The sequence below is a fragment of the Danio rerio genome, chromosome 23, assembly GCF_052040795.2.
Source record: "Danio rerio strain M-AB ecotype USA chromosome 23, GRCz13ab, whole genome shotgun sequence".
NCBI lineage: Eukaryota > Metazoa > Chordata > Actinopteri > Cypriniformes > Danionidae > Danio > Danio rerio.
Window position 1 is genome coordinate 38,467,564 of NC_141043.1, and position 21,122 is coordinate 38,488,685.

The window sequence follows — 21,122 nt, forward strand, 5'->3', positions numbered from 1 at the left end:
AGACGCTTCAATCCAGATTCCTGATTCAACTGCACAACAAATACTCATTAGTTAAGTTCTTACTGTTGTATTTCTCACAAACGCTACATGAGATCTTCTTTCTTTAAGTCTGTCTTTTGTCTAACATAGCCGAGGGAGGAGATTAAGGCACGCAGAAAGGCACGTAGAAACGGTAGGCGGGGAGGACTAGCCTTAAAGGCGCAGTACGACAAAACAGCTCCCTGGTGGAAAAATGTATAAAATAGGATCTTGTAAAAGGTATAATGAAAAATCTGATGGGTTTTTTGGGCTGAAACCTTACAGACACATTCTGGAGACGCAAAACACTTATATTAAATCTGAAAAAAGGGGTAACCTAGGTGCCCTTTAAAGTTCACTTTAAAAATGGCAGGTGATTTCATCCCTGCAGTTTATTTATTATTATTATTATTATTATTATTATTATTATTATTATTATTATTAAATAGGATCAAATTTAACCCAGTGTTTAGGTCAGTTTTTTATGTTACACTCTTAAAAAATGGGTCAGGTTAATTTAACCCAACTCTAGGTGTAAAAGGGACTAAACCAACTGTTGGGTTAATTTATTTTTAACTAAATTAATAGGACCAAATTTAACCATAAGTCCATATTTTATCCTAATTTGGGTTGAAATGACCCAGCATTTTTTTAGTGTAAAAAAACATAATAAATAAGCCAAAAGATACTCATAAAAGGGAATAACTTAGTTAATTTTCATTTTTGAGTGAACTACCCCTAAAAAGTGTATAAATTAGGTAATTTTCAATTTTGAATGAACGACCCCTTTAAAGGTGCATTTTGGATGTTTTCTTCACATTAAAGATATAACTCTAATTAAACAAAACTAAAAAGCCAAAATAAACTCAAAGCTTTAAAACCACACAAAGGAAAATAAATGACAAGTTAACTGTCATTTTTACGTGAACCACCTCTTTAAAAGTGTATTTTGACTCTAAAAATGCCAGGTCATTTCAACCCAATTCTGGGTTTAATAGGGACTAAATCAACTGATGGGTTCAGTTTTTTATTAAGTTAATAGGAGCAAATTCAAGCTAATGTTTGGGTTAGTTCATATTTTACCCAATTTGGGTTAAAATAACCAAGCATTTTTTAGAGTGTAAAAGCTAAAAGAAACTTAAAGTTTTAAAACCACATAAGGGAGAATAAATGATCTGCTAATTTTCTTTTCTTTTTTTTTTATTAAACTAATAGGACCAAATTTAACCCTTCGTTTGGGTTAGTTCATATTTTACCCAATTTGATGATCAATAAATGAGCTCATTTATATTTTTGAGTGAACTACCCCTTTAAAAGTGTATTCTGGATGTTTTCTTCACATTTACGTAGCACTCCAAAAAATGCCGGGTGATTTCATCCCAATTCTGGGTATAATAGGGACTGACCCATCTGCTGGGTTATTTTTTTTTTTATTATTAAAGTCATTCATTTATTCAATTTCTTTTCGGCTTAGTCTCTTTATTAAAATGGGGTCACCACAGCGGAATGAACCACCAACTTATCCAGCATATGTTTTAAGCAGCGGATGCCATTCCAGCTGCAACCCATCACTGGGAAACATCCATACACACTCATTCACACAAACACACTGTGGACAATTTAGCTAACCCACCTGTACACCTGTCCTGCATGTCTTTGGACTTGTGAGGGAAACCGGAGAACCCTTTAATTAAATTGATAAGACCAAATTTAACCCAATGTTCGGATTAGTCCATATTTTACCCAATTTGTGTTAAAATAACCCAGCACTTTTAGAATGAAAGAAAAAAACCCTAATAAAAAAGCCAAAAGAAACTCATAAAGGTTTAAAAACCATATGAGGGAAAATAAATGAGCTCATTTTCATTTTTGAGTGAACTACCCTTTCAAAAGTGCAATTCTCAGTACATACATAAACAGCAATTTGACCTCCAGCGCCTCAGTTTTCTAGTGATTCAGGTTAAAAACATGACCCAGACATTTCTCCTTGAGGTTCACCTGTAAAATTCATCTCGATCCCTGCAGTTTGGTAAAGAAACCCTCCTCCTCTTCCTATCGTTCTGCTGATCAGCTGATTTATCTCTGTCGCTCCATTCGTCTGCCAGCTTCCTGTGCACATTAACCTCTGCTGATTACAGTCTGGATCTGTGGATGAATTGCACTGATTGGCAGTTTCTGTTTCTCCAGGTAATTATCAGCATCGGGGGGAGAGATTCCAGCACGGGCATCTGTTTCTCCTCCAAACGCAGCTACTTATTAGCTCTTTTCAGAATCGGGCACAAATTAGAAAATATTTACACACTGGAAAGTGTGCCGCCGCCACTCGCTCAGCCAGTGAGAAAACCAAAAGTAAGAGAAGAGTGTCAAATACAGAGATGTGTGCATGCGTGTTTGTTCGGCCATTACTGTGTAACACTCGCTCTGACGGTTCTGTCTGAAAAAAAACAGAAGAAATGGCCAGGTGATATTTCCAAACACAAACTAAAGACAAAAATAAACCTAAATCTGATGTTTGGGCTGGCTATTTGAAGAGTTTAGATGTGCCATCAGGAATTTTTTCATACAATGTGCATTTTTTTTTAGCTTTGTATGTTTATGTTCAGTTATTTCCTATTAAAGGCAATGAAAATAACCTTTCTTTGCCATAAAAACTGACATTACTGAACCTAGACATAGGAGCCTGAGAAAAATGAAAAACATTTCAGATTGCACTTTGGATTTGAACTCCTATTTATTATTAATGGCTTCTTAAATTGTGACTTTTTTATGTGTACTAAGTACATTTTAACTCAGATTGCTGTTAGTTTACTAGCATTTGTACTAATTGTACCCAATGTAGCCATGTTTCCATCAAAAGATGCAAATGAAATTTATGTGCAAAACTGGAATATTGCATAAAACATTTGTGAATACAGCACCGTTTACATCCAACGTGTCCAATCATCACTTCCTGATGAAACCTTTGGTCACTTTATTTTGATGGTCCTTTTGTTGAATTTAAGTGACATTGCATCTACGTGCCAACTAATTCTCATTAGATTATAGGTGGACTGTTAGGTTGGGGTTGGGCTTAATGTAAGTTGACATGTACTTGCAAAGTTTCTTATAGTCAGTTAAATGTCTGTTGAAGGAGCAGTATCAACAGATATTAAGCAGTGTACTAATACTCAAATGGACCATCAAAATAAAGCGTTACCAAACTTTCCAATATTTTTGTTATCACATGATCCGCTGAAGCAAAATCACATGGCTTTATATGCTGCAATTTATTCGGTAAATGTGTAATAAATAAATAATAAAATGACATTATTTTTGGGTGTTAATGAGAGATTAAAAAATTTGGGATAATGGAAAATCAAAATGTATCTGTAGAACATTAATTGGACTTAACTGTTTTGATATATTAACATAAATTCAATACATTCATTAAAATGTATTAACATTGAAAGATATGCATAACACTTTTATTATTGATAGTTAATTGTAATAATTAATATTGCATTATTAAACGCAAAATAATATTATTTATTAGACCTGCGAAAAGCTCAGTTTCTGAGGATTCATTACAGGATTGATTTGGTATGAGTAAAGTTAGATTATTTGTTTTATTCTATAAAGGTCAGATAATGTTTTCTCCAAATTTAAAAAAAAAATACTTTCATTTACAGGAAAAAAATTTTCAGATATGACAGTTATTCAGAATGACAAATCTTTTTATGTGTTGTGATTTAAAAAAATATATTATTCAGCCAAATATTTAAATACAGATTTTTATCATTTGAGTTACCTAAAAAATAAATTAATGCAAAAACAAAACTCTCAGTGATGAGCTCTCAATTCCTTAACCCTACAGTAGAATAAAATCAAATGAATATTCATGAAAACACCTAACTATACCTATTTTCAAGTCTTCTCTTATTTTTTCCACAGCTGTTGAAGTAATTGTGGAAGTTTATAGACCAAAATGTTGACTGATTTTTATTAAAGTGAATTTATACTAGTTTCACAAAAAACAAGTTTGAAAACAAGGTGCTATAAATCCAACATAGGCTCATTCTGAAAATGTAGCCCTATATACATTTCTGGAGATTGCAAATTATGTAGCCAGAGGTATGTGTGGCTGCATTTTGTCTTTAAAACAAACACTACGTGACATGAAGGCCCCATTCCTTTTGCGATAGCAGCTGACCGCTTACCTCCATGTGGATGTTTTTTTCCGCTGTTTGCCTAGTGGCTCGTTGCGTACATCGAAAAATTTGAGATGCAGAGCAGAATTGACCATGATGATGGGGTTCAAGTGTGGGACAAATGGTTCCATAAAGCGGGTAAGACAAAAACAAAAGCCCCCCCCCCCAAAAAAAAACAAGAAAATAAAACAGGATGAGAATGTGGTCAAATCTGAAAATGTGATCAAAATCAGGCGAGGGCTTTTCTTTGTCTGATTTGCTTTTTAAAACAGTGTTGGTTAGATTTAGGGAAGTAGGAGGATGCTTGTCAATGGGAACTTGTTGGTTGGTCAGTCAGTCAATAAGAACAGTAGGCACGAATTGCACTTGCAAGGGAAATTTGAGATCTCAAAAAACTTACACAGCGGCCTCTGGTGGATTCGCGAAATCAAAAACTGTAAAAAAAAAAAAAAAAAAAAAAGTACAGTAGCTCCTGGGACATATTTGGCTCTCTTCAGAATTGTATATAGTGGTACATAATTAGAATGAGCCTGAGTTGTATAAATCTCCATTTATTTCAGCATCATTTATTTTATACAAAATTAAATGTATATATTTTTTCTCTTTTTTTTTAGGGATATGTGTGAAGACTTAAAAATTAAACAATATCTTAATGCAACAAGTATCCATTTGCATTATTTCCAATTATTTTAAGTAAATATTTATGATTTTATATATATATATATATATATATATATATATATATATATATATATATATATATATATATATACTGTATATAAATAAATATATAAATATATATATGCATATATGCATATATATATATATATATATATATACTGTATATATATATATATATATATATATACTGTATATAAATATATATATATATATATATATACTGTATATAAATATATATATATGCATATATATATATATATATATGCATATATATATATATATATACTGTATATAAATATATATACATACATACACACACACACACACACACATATATATATATATATATATATATATATATATATATATATATATATATATATATATATATATATATATATATATATATATATATATATATATATATATATATATATATATATATATATATATGTATATATGTGTGTATGTATAAATGTATGTATGTATGTATATTTTCACGTATTTAATGTAATGAAGAAATTAAGATTGTGAAAAACCATCCCAAAGCAATAAATCTCTATTAAAATTGTCCTAACTTATTTGATGCATATTTTAAAATTAAAATCATCTTTAAATTTGAGCAGAAAATATAACCCAGACATTTCTTTTCTAGTATTTCCACCCTATTTTTTCCACTAAGGCGAGCTCAAACTGTTGTGTGTTTGTAATGATCACTGGCTGATTATAAAGTATAACACCACACACACTTACATTAACGTGTTCCTGATTTCAGTCGATTATTACTGTAACTACATCATGTGCTACTGCTAACCGATGTGGAAAGTAAAAGTGTGCAGTGTCGCAGAGGATAAAGCTGTTCTGGGATCAGAGGTGGACGTTTATCTGTGGTGTCGGAGAAGGATTGAGGGCTGGTCTGGGTTCGATGCCTCTGGTCTTCATAAAGGAGAGCAGCTGGTCAGGAATCTCGGCCAGGACATCTTTAGCCAGACGGGCCATGCTGAGCACCTGATTCCCCGATCGGTCAATGTAGTCCCGGAACGGCACGAACTAGAGGGATACACACACACAAACACACACAGATGAGCCTCAGGAAAAAAATAAATAAATAAGCAACAAATAAATAAACACCAATGAAATGAGGCTTTCTCAAAAAAAAGTTAAAAAATAAAATATGAAAAAAATAACATAATTCATTTAACAATACTAATTAACATAATATAGTATAGTATAATTAGGTTATATCTTACATAATTATATTTTTATGGAATTATTAAAGCTTATTTATCATGTTAGGATTTATGATGTTTTTTGATGTACTTGTTGGGTCTGTTGCAACGTAATTTCGTTCTGCATTACAATTCTATTGTGATGTGTTGAATGACATAAATAAAGGAAACTGAAACTGAACTAAATTAGTATAATAGAACTAATTTAATTAAATTACATAACTTTTGGATAGTAAAAAGACTAAGTAATGAGATTGGTTAAAATAATAGGAAAACCAAATGTAACATCTGTGTAGTGACACATATTAATGCTACTGAAATTGTTTTATTAAATAAATATCAATAATAGGATCAGTTATAATATAAAACATAAGATCAAATATTAATAATAAGAGATAGCAACAGTAATCATTTTTTATTTAAATCAAACCTTATATAAATATATATATATACACACACACACACACACACACATACACATACATATATACATATATGTATATACACACACACACACACATATATATATATATATATATATATACACACACACACACACACACATACATACATACATACATACATACATACATACATATATATATACAGGTAACCTTTGTATTGGCCCACCATGCCATCTGAAAATGCTTTAGATATTGTCATTTAAAATTTATTGTAACCCTATTTTGTTTTTATTGTTAAGCTACAATTTTAAATGAAATGTTTCAATGTAGATCAATCAATCAGATTTAGTTAAAAATGTACATACTACTGATAGAGGACAATGCAGAGACTTTGGTGAGCGAATCAAGGCAAAGGCAGATTCTGCTTGACTAGTAAATTCAGCACTGAACTCCACTGTGTTATGAATATGATTGTTTATGTTTTTATTGCAATAAGTTTTAATAGTCACTGCGTGAGTTAAAATGATTCAAAGTAACGGTTTCTATTTATTTCTTAATATTATGAAATAAATTTGGAAAATACCCATGGCACTTTTAATGTTAAATAGTTTGATATATTTATCCTTGGCCCACAGCTATCAATGATATTTGGTTTTTGTCCTTTTATGTCGAAAAGTTAGGGCACCCCTGGAGTAAACAAAGCTTAATACAAACTAACAAATGTGAACTTCATTAGTAGTTAAGGTGCTAATATATTATTATAAATGTAATATATTATTTATATGTGTGTGTGTGTGTGTGTGTGTTGTGTATTGTATGTATATATATATATATATATATATATATATATATATATATATATATATATATATATATATATATATATATATATATATTTTTTTTTTTTTTTTTTCTCCAATGATAGCATGTAATAAAAAATACAAATAAAAAAACTAAAGAAATTGTAGTATGACAGTACCTGGACGATGTCTCTTTCAGCGACTCGTCCCCTGGAGGATACCCTGACCTCGTCTCCATCCAGCTCCTCCATAGCTGTTACATCAACAACAGCACAGTTACATCACTTTACTACCTCCTGTTTTAAAAGCATCTCCATTTGCCGAGCTAAAACCTCACCGTCAAATTCAGCAGGCCCGACTCCCACAATGATGATGGACATCGGCAGAGACGCCGCCTGCAAACAACCATAGCAAGTGTGTGTGTGTGTGTGTGTGGTCAATGCCTATCTCAACATATTAGTGTATTAACGGAAGTCTAACACGTGAAAAGGGACTCACAGTGACCACGGCTTCCCTAGTCTGCACCATGTCGGAAATCACACCGTCTGTGATGATCAGCAACACGAAATACTGTGAGCCATCTGTCACTTCTGAAGCGCACCTGAGGATTTACAGCAGATACAGTCAAGAGCAGAACACAGGGCTTCAGGGAAACTGGAAATGAAGAAGGGGAGAATGATTTTGTGTGTGCGTGTAGTGAAACTAGTGTGTTGCTAAGCAATTGCAATGGCAAAACAAGATTATGATTTTCTGATTCCTAGAAATGGGTTTCAGCCAGAAGAAATAAAAAAGGTTGGGACATTTTGTAAAATACACATACACGTACAAAAATAAATAAATAAATAAATAAAAATCAACAAGCTGTGATTTGTTAATTCTCTTCGACTTTAATTGACAAATGAGTGTTGCATAAGTATTTTTTGGCAATGGCCAAAATATATATATATACTTTCATCATATTGTATATAAAAAAAAATATACGTAAAATTTTTTTAAAGATATTTTGTAAATTTCCTAGCGGCGCACCTGGATGAAATCACACACATACTGTATATTATGTCAAAACAAACTTATTTTGGATGCGATTAATCCCAATTAATTTCCCAGCAATAATAATATATATATATTAAGGATATTTTGTCAATTTCCTACCATAAATACATCAAAATTTATTTTTTTGATTAGCAATGTTCGTACAAATTAGCCACTAAATTGACAAAACATAAAAAAGCTATGTTTTCTCATGAGCTCAGGCTGGTTGAATTGACAAATGTGTTGTGTTGCATAAGTATATTTTTTGGCAATAGCAAAAACCAAAAAAAAAAAAAAAAAACATTGCATGGGTCAATATTTGTAATGTTTTTCTTTTAAGCTAAAAGTCCTTTGAATGCTAAAAGTATTGTTTAGATATTTTGTGAATTTGTAAAATTTCCTACCATAACAATATCACAATTCAAAATTGATTAGCATTGTCTATTGCTAAGAACAAAATTTGGACAACTTTAAATACAATTTGTCAGTATTTTTATTTAAAACCCTAAGATTCCAGATTTTCAGGTTGTTGCATCTCATCCAAATAGTGTCCTATTCTAACCTCTCTGTTTTCAAAAGCACAGACTGACCAGCATTCACCACCACCCTCCCTACACCCAATCTCCGAACCGCTAACATACATGGCAAGCCACTGGGCAAACTGGTGAAAGTGGAAAAGCTGTCGTCACGGTCAACTGGTGGCGCGAAAAGAAACAGTGGACAGCGATGGTGTTATAACGCCCGGTTTCGTTAATTTTAAAGCTGAAATGCAGCCCTAGGTAGCTCTGGATACATAATTCGTGCTCTCCAGAAATGTATACAGGGTTATGTTTTCACAATGAGCCTGTGTTGGTAAGATTTCAAGTTAATTTAAACCATTTGGGCACAAGCAATTATAAAGTTTCCTGCGTTAACGATTAACTGTGTTTAATTATTGAATACAATTAAAACCATGCAGTGTAATTTTATATTAGTTTATTGAATTTCCATACTTTAATAAAGTTAGACTTTAGCAAAAACTATAAAGTTATTTAATTTATATCCTTCTGTTTTTATATCTGTGCTTTAATTTATTTTATTTACTATTATTTAGCACATTTTATGCAGATGCACTACCCTACAAATCCTTAAAATCAATAAAAAATTTGGATTTTTTTTTTCAAACAGGGTCAAACTGTGCAATTATATTCTTATAGCAAAATTTATTGCAGAAAAACTAAATTTTGGTATCTTCAATTATCAAACATTTGATCTAAATAATTAAAAGAATAATATTTGTGAAATTGTGTTAAACAGGCCTCTCCTTAATTTTGTATATCAACACTGGTTTCAATTTAAAGAATACTAATTACTGTACTTGGTCACCGAAAACATCTTTTCTTTGTACTTTGTCAAATAAATAAAGGTAAAAGAGATTTAACAAACCTCATATTCTTCAGTTTTTTGGTGATTGTAACATTGTATATCACTGGAAAGCACCGGTAAAAAAAACAGCTAGTTTTATCTAAGTCCTCTTCACAGCTTTTATTATTAAATCTGTCTCTTCCCTGCAGTCCACTGACCCTAATAAAAGCAGCTCCAGATATTGTCTCCTTCAGTCGAGCTGAGAGAGACAGCTGAGAGTCAGACCAACTCTAAAAAGTTGAGCACGGATCAATATCTGCTTGAATCATATTTTCCAGGTCAGAGAGTTTGATTTTCGACAGATTGAGAGATTTAACAGGATCTGAAAAAGTCTTGAAACCGGCAAGGCCAATTAAAAGCCTCTTCAGGTGTGTGTAGGTTACAGCTTTTGTCATGATGTGGGATGTTTACGATATATGTGATATTTGAAGCAGATCAGAGTTGAGTTTTTCAGTTCAAAAACCAATATTTGGTATTTTTCTTCTGTAGCAAGTCCAAAGACGACTAACAAAGACTATACAATACACAAGACATTTACGGTAAAAACACGGCAGCTTTGGTTGCCAGTAATTTACCGTTAAAAACACGGTACAAACCGCAAAAGTTATTTCTAATTTTTACAGTAAGTTACTCTATTTTATTCATTTATAGAGGTAATAAGTCTGTATTTTGAACGATCAACATCTACACATCTTTTGTTACACATATAGACACGTTAACACACCCACATGCAGGTGGTGATGAGAAAGTTACATAATGAACCAATGCTCATCACATTCAACTTTTCCCACAAGCAGAAATAGAGTATCAGCATATAGAAGGTGCTCAGTGTCATTCACACAGCTATTAAACACCAGTATGGTAACACACATAAAATTAAAGTCATGAAATAAACATTTTTATCAACATTAGATGTGACATAAATCTTTAATGTACATAACTGATGGGGAAACAATTAAAAATATCCATATTAATGTCAACCAAATGCATAAAAAGTGATGTGCCATGCAGGGAATTCTGGAAAAGTAAATTTACGGTTATTCGCCGTATACTTTAATGCTGCGTTCACACCAGACGCGGTACGCACGTCAAGCGCGAGTGATTTACATGTTAAGTCAATGCAAACGCGCGAATAGACATCCTGCGGCGCTTCTGAACTTCAGTTTACATTCGCGCTGCGTTAACCAATCAGAAGCTTGCTCTTGTTGGGGCGTGATTGTGGTGTAGAACCTGTTGTCGGTGTTCCGAGGGAAATCCTCCAGCCTTCACCGACAAAAGTTCATCAAACTCGGCTTGGCTCAGTCAGAAGCACCGCTGAAAGCCTCCGTTCCATCCAGGTTAAGTTTCTGGAGGAGTTTATGAGCTCACAGAGCTGGATGCACCTCTGAAAGAATGTAGTGGACTCAGACACGACCCTAAACGTATCGACGCTGTTTTTCAGTCTTCATAAAGCACATAAACACTGCTATTTTCTTCATAAAATCCATGTTAGCCATTTAGCTATGAAGCTAGAGTCTTCGGGCAGACAGAAGCCCTGCCCATCACGTCTGTTCTGATGTGAATTTGACACGCGAATTAAGCGGGGTTTGACACGCGAATGTAGCGAGTAAACTCAAATGTTCACGCGGCTATTTACGCACGAATATCGCAATTTATCCGCTTGTTTCGCGTCTGGTGTGAACACAGCATACGGAAACATACCGTTAACCAGGTTACGGATTTGTACTGTAGCATTTTTACAGTTTTTTACCGTTGAAATCACGGGCATTTTTTACAGTGTATAGACTGAGGACTCCCCGGGGGAGGCGCTCTGACCAGATATGAGTTTCTGCAGATATTGTGTGATTCGAACATTCAGAAATAACACTAAAGAGACATTTGTTTTTTAATTTTATTGATGATTCCTTATAATAAAATTTAGTCGTAAGCTTGGCAAGCAGTTTTGGAGAATCTAATGTGATTTTGTCAAAAAGAACACCTGAGCATATTGCCTGAGAGGTGTTTTAAAGATGGTCACAGCGTGAAATGACTTGCCTTAAAGGCACTTCACTATGTTTCTATGCTTTATTTGAGCTTTTCTTAACAAATCTGTGTGCATAAATTACATACAGTAAATGAAAGCTCTGCAGTTAATTCTGTATGTATTGTGAATGAGGTCCAATGATTTTTTTGTTTGTTTCCTTTAAATAACAACAACATACGCTTACAATGTTGGCAATTTTTATAACATTTTGAATATAGACATATTCAGAACTGCAGTCTCTCTCCCATTGCTCTGCCTTCTCTACAATGCTGCATCTACACCCAGTCTCTATTCCCACTGTCTTCTCTACACATTTATATTCAAGAAGGAACATGAATGAATGGACGGACGGACGAACAAACGGCAGGACGGAAGGATGGATGAATGAACGAACGGAACAACGAACGAACGAACAAACAGACGAATGAACAAATGGACAACAAACGGAGAAACAAACGGACGAATGAATGGATGAATGAATGAATAAAATAAATAAAAGCAATTCTATTATAAATTTAATTTAATAAGATTAGAAGCAGCATCTCATAATATCATATATAATAATCTATATCTGTGAATGATGTCAAATTTTGTATTTAATTAAAATACTTAAAACAGAGGTATATACAGGAACCAGAGTGAAATTCAACACCTTTAAGACCTTTTTAAAAACTATTTTCATACATTTTAAGACCTTATAACCACTTTTTAACCGAAAACACTGGTGAGATTTTAACTAACAATATATTTACTAAATATTAATCTAAGAAACTAATCCAAAACTAAAAAACATTATTGATATACTGAATAAAAAATCTGTTTAATCTTGCTAATTCAGCAATTGGCATAGAACTGCAGGAATAATGTTGTTGCCTTAGTTACTGCAGTAAACAAAGCAGCATGATTTCAAATCTAGAAGGATTTTATTGATTTCATAAACTACACAGCATTCTGATATCCGCAGAATTCAGGCAAACTATATCACAACCATACATTGCATAATCAAAATTTAACACCTGGCAAAATACCATTTAAGACATTTAAAAAAATATATAAAATAAATAAATAAAATATATAAATAAAATATATATTTATAAAATATAAAATATATATATAAAAAAAATTAAATCAAAATCAGTAGTAGTAGTAAAAATTATAGTATCAGCCTATATTCTTATCCTATCTATTTCTGTTTCTGCATGCTTTTCTCATCCACCTCAATCAACAATATAGTAATTTAGAATCAAATAAAGTGCTGTTCTGTTTATTTTTGTTAAATATTCCACCAAAAATCCTTTAAAAGGTCTCTAGCGCGCACACACACACGCACAAACGCACGCACGCACACACGCACACACGCACGCACGCACACGCACACGCACACACACACACACACACACACACACACACACACACACACACACACACACACACACACACACACACACACACACACACACACACACACTAAAGATTTATGTTTGACACAACCATTTTCCAGCAGTAGTAACCTGTGGTGACTGGCTAACCTCTTCGCATTTTAAATAGTTCATGCATGACGTCACAGTGAAACTTCAAAAGTGAACACACTCATGGCTTCACATCACATACTGATTTCTAAATGACCCAATTTTGCTGCTCAGCTTGAATAAATAATCGGTGACTGGAGAGGGCGCTTTGTGTTGTGAACACAGCCTACATCAAAGTCTCCTCTTCCAAACAAGCAAGAAAAATCCTCTTTTCCACAATACGGCCCAATTAAAGCGGTCATGACATGTTCCTTGAGATTCACTTATAATGTTAATTATGTTTTTTCATACTAAACCCCTCATTCTTACCCCCTTAGATTTGAAAAGGCGAGTCTTCCCAGTAAAGCTTCTCAGTAATTTTTTTTCCACTTAATGGTATGGTTTGTTTTGTTTTTTTGACACCACCTCAGTCGAAGTTTCAACTGAGTTACAAACATTACTGAAATGTGTCATCATGTTAAAGCTGCAGATCAGTGATTGGCCAGAAAGAATCGTCACTATCTGTATCACTGAACTACCGACATGATACAACAAACCTGGCAGACTTTAATAAATCAGAACAGCCTTTGAAGGATCAGAAGCACAGATGTTCCTCTCATATATTTATTTATATAAAAAAATATAATATATACAGTATATAAAGAGTTGAAGTCAGATTTATTAGCCCCCTGAATTACTGCTTAACAGAAAGATTTTTTCTACACATTTCTAAACATAATAGTTTTAATAACTCCTTTCTAAAAATTTATTTCTTTTATCTTTGCCATGATGACAGTACAACATATTTTACTACATATTAGTAAAGATTTACAAGATAGTATTCAGCTTAAAGTGATATTTAAAGGCTTAACTAAATAATTAGGCAAGTTAGGGTGCTTAGGCAACTCATTGTATAATGATGGTTTGTTTTGCAGCCAATCGAAAAAAAATATTGCTTAAAAGGGCTAATAATATTGACCTTAATAGGGTATTAAAAAATTAAAACTGCTTTTATTCTAGCCGAAATATAACAAATGAGACTTTCACTAGAAGAAAAAATATTTTAGGAAATACTGTGAAAAATTCCACTTAAACCTTCATTCATTTTCTTTTTGGCTTAGTCCCTTTATTAATCCGGGGTCGCCACAGCAGAATGAACCGCCAACTAATCCAGCCCATTTTTAGCAGCGGAAGCCCTTCCGGCAGCAACCCATCTCTGGAAACATCCATACAAACTCATTCACACTCATACACTACGACAATTTAGCCTACCCAATTTACCTGTAGCATGTCTTTGGACTGTGGGGGAAACCGGAGCACCCGGAGGAAACCCACGCGAACGCAGAACATGCAAACTCCACACAGAAACGCCAATTGAACCAGCAACTTTCTTGCTGTGAGGCGACAGCTCTACCTACTGCGCCACTGTGTCACCACTCACTTAAACATCATGTGGTAATTATTTTTAGGGGAAAACCACACAAATTCTCAGGAGGACTAATAATTTTGACTTCAGATGTGTATATAATTTTATAATATATAATTTTATTCTTTACTTTACTTCCCATTTATTTACATGTCTTTTCTGCTCTCTTGTGCTGGTTTGTATATACACTGAGCTTCTGTAAACCATTAAAAAAGGTTTACAAATATCTAACAATTATAAAATAAAATAATTTTATGTGAGTTGATATCACATCTATATCTATATATATATATCTATATATATCTATATATAAATATATATATATATATATATATATATATATATATATATATATATATATATATATATATATATATATATATATATATGCACACTTGGCAAAAAAGTTAATTCTGATTCTAACAATCACAGCTTTTGCTAAATTTTGACTTTGATTTCATTTTGTTTCGTGTAGTTTCTAAAATATGTATTTAATAGTGTGTTGTAACCTGTAATCGCTTCGCACGGCTTGTAGTCACTTATCCATTTCTTGTATCTCTCAGGTTAAATCTTTATAGGGCTATTCACATATTGCAACCAAAACCATGCTGAAAACGCGACATGTGCTTCTTCCTTTACTGCTTTAAATGCATTTCTGAACTAGCGATCCTCTGCCATTTGTTTTTGCTGTGGCCACCATCAGCTACACATGCGCAGCGTGGTCAATTTTTAAAGTAGTTCAACTGTGTAGATTAATACTGAATGTGCGTCATTGTTATCACTTGAAGTTAGCATTAAGAGTACAGTAATATGCTGGTGTTTGACTGCATTGCTTTATTGCATTCCTGCATTGTGCTCACACATACTCAAAGCCAGTCGACCAATCACAACAGACTGGGTCATCGGACCAATCACAGCAGATTAGCTTCACACAAAGGAGGGATTTGGGGACAAATAAATCGCTGAACGAATCATATTGGGGTTGTTGAAATAATAAATTAAAATAAATGCAAATTATAAGACAATAAATGTGTTTCTTGACCATGCATGCATATCAGCCTGTTGCTGGAGACCCCCAAAACCAAAATATGACCTTTTATAATGCAAAATAGGGGCTCTTTATCTAACACTACTACTAAAATTACTAATAAATCACTCATTAGCTGTTTGGTAATAGTTAGTAATGTAAAAATAGTGCTTAGGTTTTAGGATAGATTGGGGATGCAGAATAACATCATACTTGATAACTAATAATGAATATGTAATGTCTTAATAATAGGCAGGTAATAAGCCAGTACTTAATAGCATGACTTGTGACCAAACCTGACGTAAGTGTTACTATTATTTTTTTAATTTTGTCATGATGCAACAACGCTTGAAAATACAAAGTGTCCATTACTGAATAACTAAATAGCAGTGGGAGGAGTGTGCACGTTGAAGGGGAAGTCAATGTACTACTGTGACATCACATTCTACCTTATTGGCAAACGAGTCGTTTTTACAGCTTGATTAAATAAAAGCGTTGTTTTCCAACTAAGAATACATTGTATGCATTGAAACTTGAAGGATGTTCTACTGGAACAAAGCTCTCTCATATATCGAAAGATCAAGCAAACTTTGATTCCACATGTCACGACTCCTTTAAAAATTCTTTCTGCGTGGCAAACAGCAGACCTGGACTTCATCCGCTGAGTGAAGTGTTAGTCAAGCGCAGGATTCTGGGGGAGTCTTATGTGTGCGTAAGTGCATTTGTGTGGAGAGAGGACAGGCTTTACAGTGAATAACAAGTGGAGAGTGACAAGGAGGAGTTCAGCTCGCGAGGGAGACTGAAAAAAGAGCAGAGGAGAGAGACAGAGAGACACAGAGAGAGAGAGCGCAACCTCGTGTCAATTGCAGGACGGTTTTGGCTTACTGGGCCACCTGGTTGATGACAGGGGCAAAGTTGGTGGGGCCGTAGAGCTGCACTTTCCGCAGACAGTCGTAATATGCCTCCAGCACACCTTCAATGCCGACGCAGTTCGCATTTTCACAGTCCGAGTTCTGCGAGAACAGAATACACACAGACACACACACATAGGCAGTGGAGGAGAGCTCCATAAGTTCATATATTACACATGAGGAATAACTCGCGTCTCGTCTCTGACTTATTCATACTCGGCTGAGGCATATTTTATAGTGTTGGATGCTGTGTCCAATGCTGGAAATTTAAGACGCCACAGTTTAGCATTAATAATGAATCTCATGTCTATGCGGATTAAGGTTTAAAGTAATAGTGCAAAGAAAAATGAAAATTCTACCATGGTTTGTTACACTTAATAATAATAATTAAAGAAAAAATAAGAGCAAAAAAATGAATATATAGAAACATTTTCTAAGAGTAAATAAGCATACAGGTTTGCAATCATAAAAGAGTCAAAATATGATAACAGAATAGTCCAGTGTTTCCCAACCCTATTCCTGAAGGCACACCAACAGTACATATTTTGGATGTCTCCCTACCTAACTCATTCATTTCAGGTTTTGGAGTCTCTTCTAATGTTCTGATCAGTTGATTCAGGTGTGTTTCATTAGGGAAAGGTGGAAAATGCCTACTGTTGGTGTGCATTCAAGAACAGGGGTGGGAAACACTAGAATAGTCATTTTTTAGTGAACTAACCCTTTAACAGTGCAAAAATTACTGTCATGTCATTGTGTATGTGTGTGGTTTTAATGATGGCTCTTTTAGAGTTGTTACTCACCAAGGGAAAAGCATGAGAGATCTTGCCATCAGGAGGGAGTTTGGCTCCAAAGCCGTAGGCAGGGAAGAGTTTGTCACTGTCATAATCCTGGATGATTTCCCCCACGGCTTTGAGGGCCATGGCGTACGCATTCAGCTGATACGGGTTCATGTAGTGAAGCGACGTCGGCTGGGATGGGTTTCCTGCGTTCAGGTAGCAATCAATACAAAGCTCAGACACCGGTGCATTCGTGTCAATTACAAAAAGTGTCACAAAATCTCAAGTTGACTGTTGCATGCCACATAAACACAGCTGCTGTTTTTCAGTCAGCGAAGATGCTCTTACCATTAGACGCGGTGAAGTCTATGGCTACAGTGAAGTTGAGCTGTGTTCTGTTTACAACATTGAAAAGAGTCACAGTCAAAGGTTGCGACCAACAATGTTTATGCAGAACAAATTGATTTCTGACATGACTAGCTGTTTTTCATGACTAAAGCCATGTTCACAGGTACACAGGTATTTTTGTAAATGCTGTATTTAGAAAAAAACATCAGTTTAGTTATAAATTGATCCAATGACTTTTTCTTTATTTTACTTTATTTTTTCTACTGTACTTATGCATATTTGTACTTATGCATTTACATATTTTATTTATCTTATCATTATCTTATTATATATCTTTTTATTAATCATTCACTCATTTTCCTTTGGCTTAGTCCCTTTATTCATCAGGGGTCACCACAGCGGAATGAACTGCCAACTTCAGCAAAAGCTTTACTCCCCTTTCAGCTGCAACCCAGTACTGGAAAACATCCATACACACTCATTCACACATTACGGTCAATTTAGTTGATCCAATTCATTTATAGCGTATGCCTTTGGACTGTGGGGGACGCAGACGGGACTCAAACCAGCAACCTTCTTGCTGTGAGGCGACAGTGAGAGGAAGAAAATGTGAACTAATTTTGTTTTCGGCTGATAGATTGAAACAATTGATGTCTTACTCATTCTCTGTATTCGATGCTGTAACTCGGACTAATACGCATCAATAAAAACAGAATTAAACTAAAAAAAGAATCCTCAATCGTCCACTGACCATTTCAGATTCCGTGACCAGATACTGCTCTTGTGTGTGGACAAATGGCCAAACAGCATTAAAAAAGCTGAGGTTTTAAAAATATTACCTGTGCTCACGTGGACACTGCCTGCAGTAAGTGTGATTAAACGTTTTGTATCAGAACGATTTTCTTTGTTTGTCTGTTTGTTTTAATCCTTTAATTCAGCAGTTCATTAAATTGTTTAAAATCAAAAGAATAGGCATTTTTTCCTCAGTATTTCAAAATAATCCTGAAAAAATGATTGTTTCCTGAAAAACTGTTTTGAGCGCTAATAATAAATGTTTCTTGAGCAGCAAATCAGTATATCAGACTGCAATAACAAAATTTTTTTATTATTATTATTATTATTATTACATTATTTTTTACTTGTTATAATAAAAATCTGTTGTAATTTGTAGAAAATGTGTAGTTGTTATAATAAAAAAAATCTAATTACTTTTAAATAATATATTTTTAGATGCATTCAAATGTTTAATTTAACTGAAAGTAATATTACTGATTTTGCTGTAATTTGTTTAAATAAATGCAGAGTTAATGAGCAAACTGTTTTCAGGAAATATTATTAAAATCCTACCAACTCCGAACTTTTGACTAGTAAGTTAAAATACTAATTTCATTGCACATTTCTCCCCATTACAGATATAATCAACAAAATATTTTATATAAAAAAATAAATCCACAAAATGTTAGTATTCCCTTTGCCTCCCTTTTTGTTAAATGACAGCAGCACTTCAGCAGACATGAACAAAACCGGATTTATATTATCCATGCTTCAAAGCAAGCAGGACATCTGACCTTTACTACAAAGGAGTTGACATGCCCAATGCCACACGTTTGATTCATAACCTAGAAATAGTCCAGAACATAAACATTATAATCCAAATATTTCCATTCATTCATAACAAAACTTTTTCCTATTCGAATCGTCTAAATACTAATACTTTTAAATATAATAGACATTTGATGTGGACTGCCACTGTGTATAAAAATACACAAAAAAGAAAGTCTGTAAATAAATTGTGAGTCTTAAGGACAGAAAAATCAATCAATAAATATTCCTGTTTTTCTTGTTTAAAATAGACAAGCATATGTGTTTTATCAAGTCTTAATCACAGCTTAATTAAAGGTCTTGTAATTAATTATAGACCAGCATATGGGATGATAAACTGGTCCACTGAATCTCTGCCATGATTTCAGTTGTCTTGAAATGTGTGTGATGTACAATATAAAAAGTGTTCACAATTTATTAAAACTGTCAAAAGGATTAACAAACAGCAACAGACTGAAAACATGAAGGTTTAACTTCAGCTTGAATGTCTCCAATGGGGACAGTAACATATTTTTGCTTTTTGCTTTATCATGTTAAAAACATTAAACTGAAGGCCTAATTTTAAAGATGAAGGCCACAAGTTTATTAAATCCAAACGAATTTTAGTTAACTCAAATAAAAGATTTTACTAAGCTAGTTGCCAGTAAAATATTAGTATTGTTCATTTAGATTAGTTTAGAAATAATAAATAATAAAATAGAAAAATAACAAAACCACAAAAACACTTTGAGAAATTAATAAAATTATTATTATTATTATTATTATTATTGGTGGTGTCCTGGTTAGTTTTATATTAGTTTTATCAATCTATAATATGTACGAAAGATCAAAAATAATAATAATAATAATTATTATTATTATTATTATTATTATTTCTGGTGTCCTGGTCAGTTTTATATTAGTTTTATCATAATCTATACGTTTAAAAGAGCAAATTGCATTTATTATTAAAAATAAATAAATAAATAAAAATATTTATAATAATAATACATTATTATAATAATAGTAATTATTAGTAGTAGTATTATTATTAAATAATGATTAATTTAACATGTCCAGTTTACTTTACTTATGATAAGAATGTATTATTATGTTGGCTTGAGAAAGCCAACATACTGTAATGCTACTTAAACTTATTCTTATTATTATTCTTATTATTATTCCGGCTTCTGACTTAAAAAAGCAATCGCTTCTCCTCCCAGGGCTTAGATGCTACAAGCCCCAAATTTGGTCAAAAGCTGCCTACTGCCCATGAGATGGTTGCTGTATGTCCTCATCCTGATAAGATTTGTAGTTTTTGAATTAAAAATTTTTTAATTAAAAAATTGTATCGAGTATTTGGGGCATATAAAAAAGTATACAATCCTCAAATTTGGCCAAAAGATGTGTTTGAAATTACAGATAATTATCATATTTATTTGGTGTAATTATAAATAACAGTTTTCCTATAAATATTTTTTTTATATTAAATTTGTAAAATTCAGACTCAAAGCGTGTCAGAGTGTCCACGAGATGGCGCCAGAAGACTATTTTTGAGCCCTTTGTAATTTAGTACTGGCCCTTTAAGAGGCGGGGATATCCGGACTGACTGTTTTGAATCTACAGAAATTCGGGCTCATTTCAGACGTGCTTGTTACAACATTTGAAGCTGAAATTGCGACCATTTTGGTCGCATATGCGCCTGAAAATTAATCTATGCGACCTCATAACATATTTGGGCGCATTAGTGCAACTGCTGATAATGGT

At 33.2% G+C, this 21,122-nt stretch overlaps 1 protein-coding gene across 6 annotated transcripts in view; it reads right to left on the reverse strand.

The window, feature by feature from the left end:
* Nucleotides 1-743: 743 nt before the first annotated feature.
* cpne9 (copine family member IX) overlaps nt 744-21,122 on the reverse strand; it is a 112,387-nt gene continuing 92,008 nt past the window's right edge. For 2 of the 6 annotated variants that reach the window (XR_015523812.1, XR_015523814.1), the window contains 8 exons: nt 17,775-17,821; nt 17,451-17,632; nt 16,625-16,752; nt 7,818-7,920; nt 7,657-7,714; nt 7,499-7,572; nt 5,640-5,936; nt 1,224-2,448 (listed from right to left, as the gene is read on the reverse strand). Coding sequence is in view for 2 of the 6 variants with exons in the window: in XM_087307544.1 (XP_087163670.1) it covers nt 5,754-5,936; nt 7,499-7,572; nt 7,657-7,714; nt 7,818-7,920; nt 16,625-16,752; nt 17,451-17,632; nt 17,775-17,821 (775 nt within the window). In the remaining 4 variants the exon portion in view is untranslated. Of the gene's footprint in view, nt 2,453-5,429; nt 5,937-7,498; nt 7,573-7,656; nt 7,715-7,817; nt 7,921-16,624; nt 16,753-17,450; nt 17,633-17,774; nt 17,822-21,122 lie in introns of those variants that run through there. The other 4 variants (XM_087307544.1, XM_087307545.1, XR_015523813.1 and 1 more) reach the window with 3 other exon arrangements.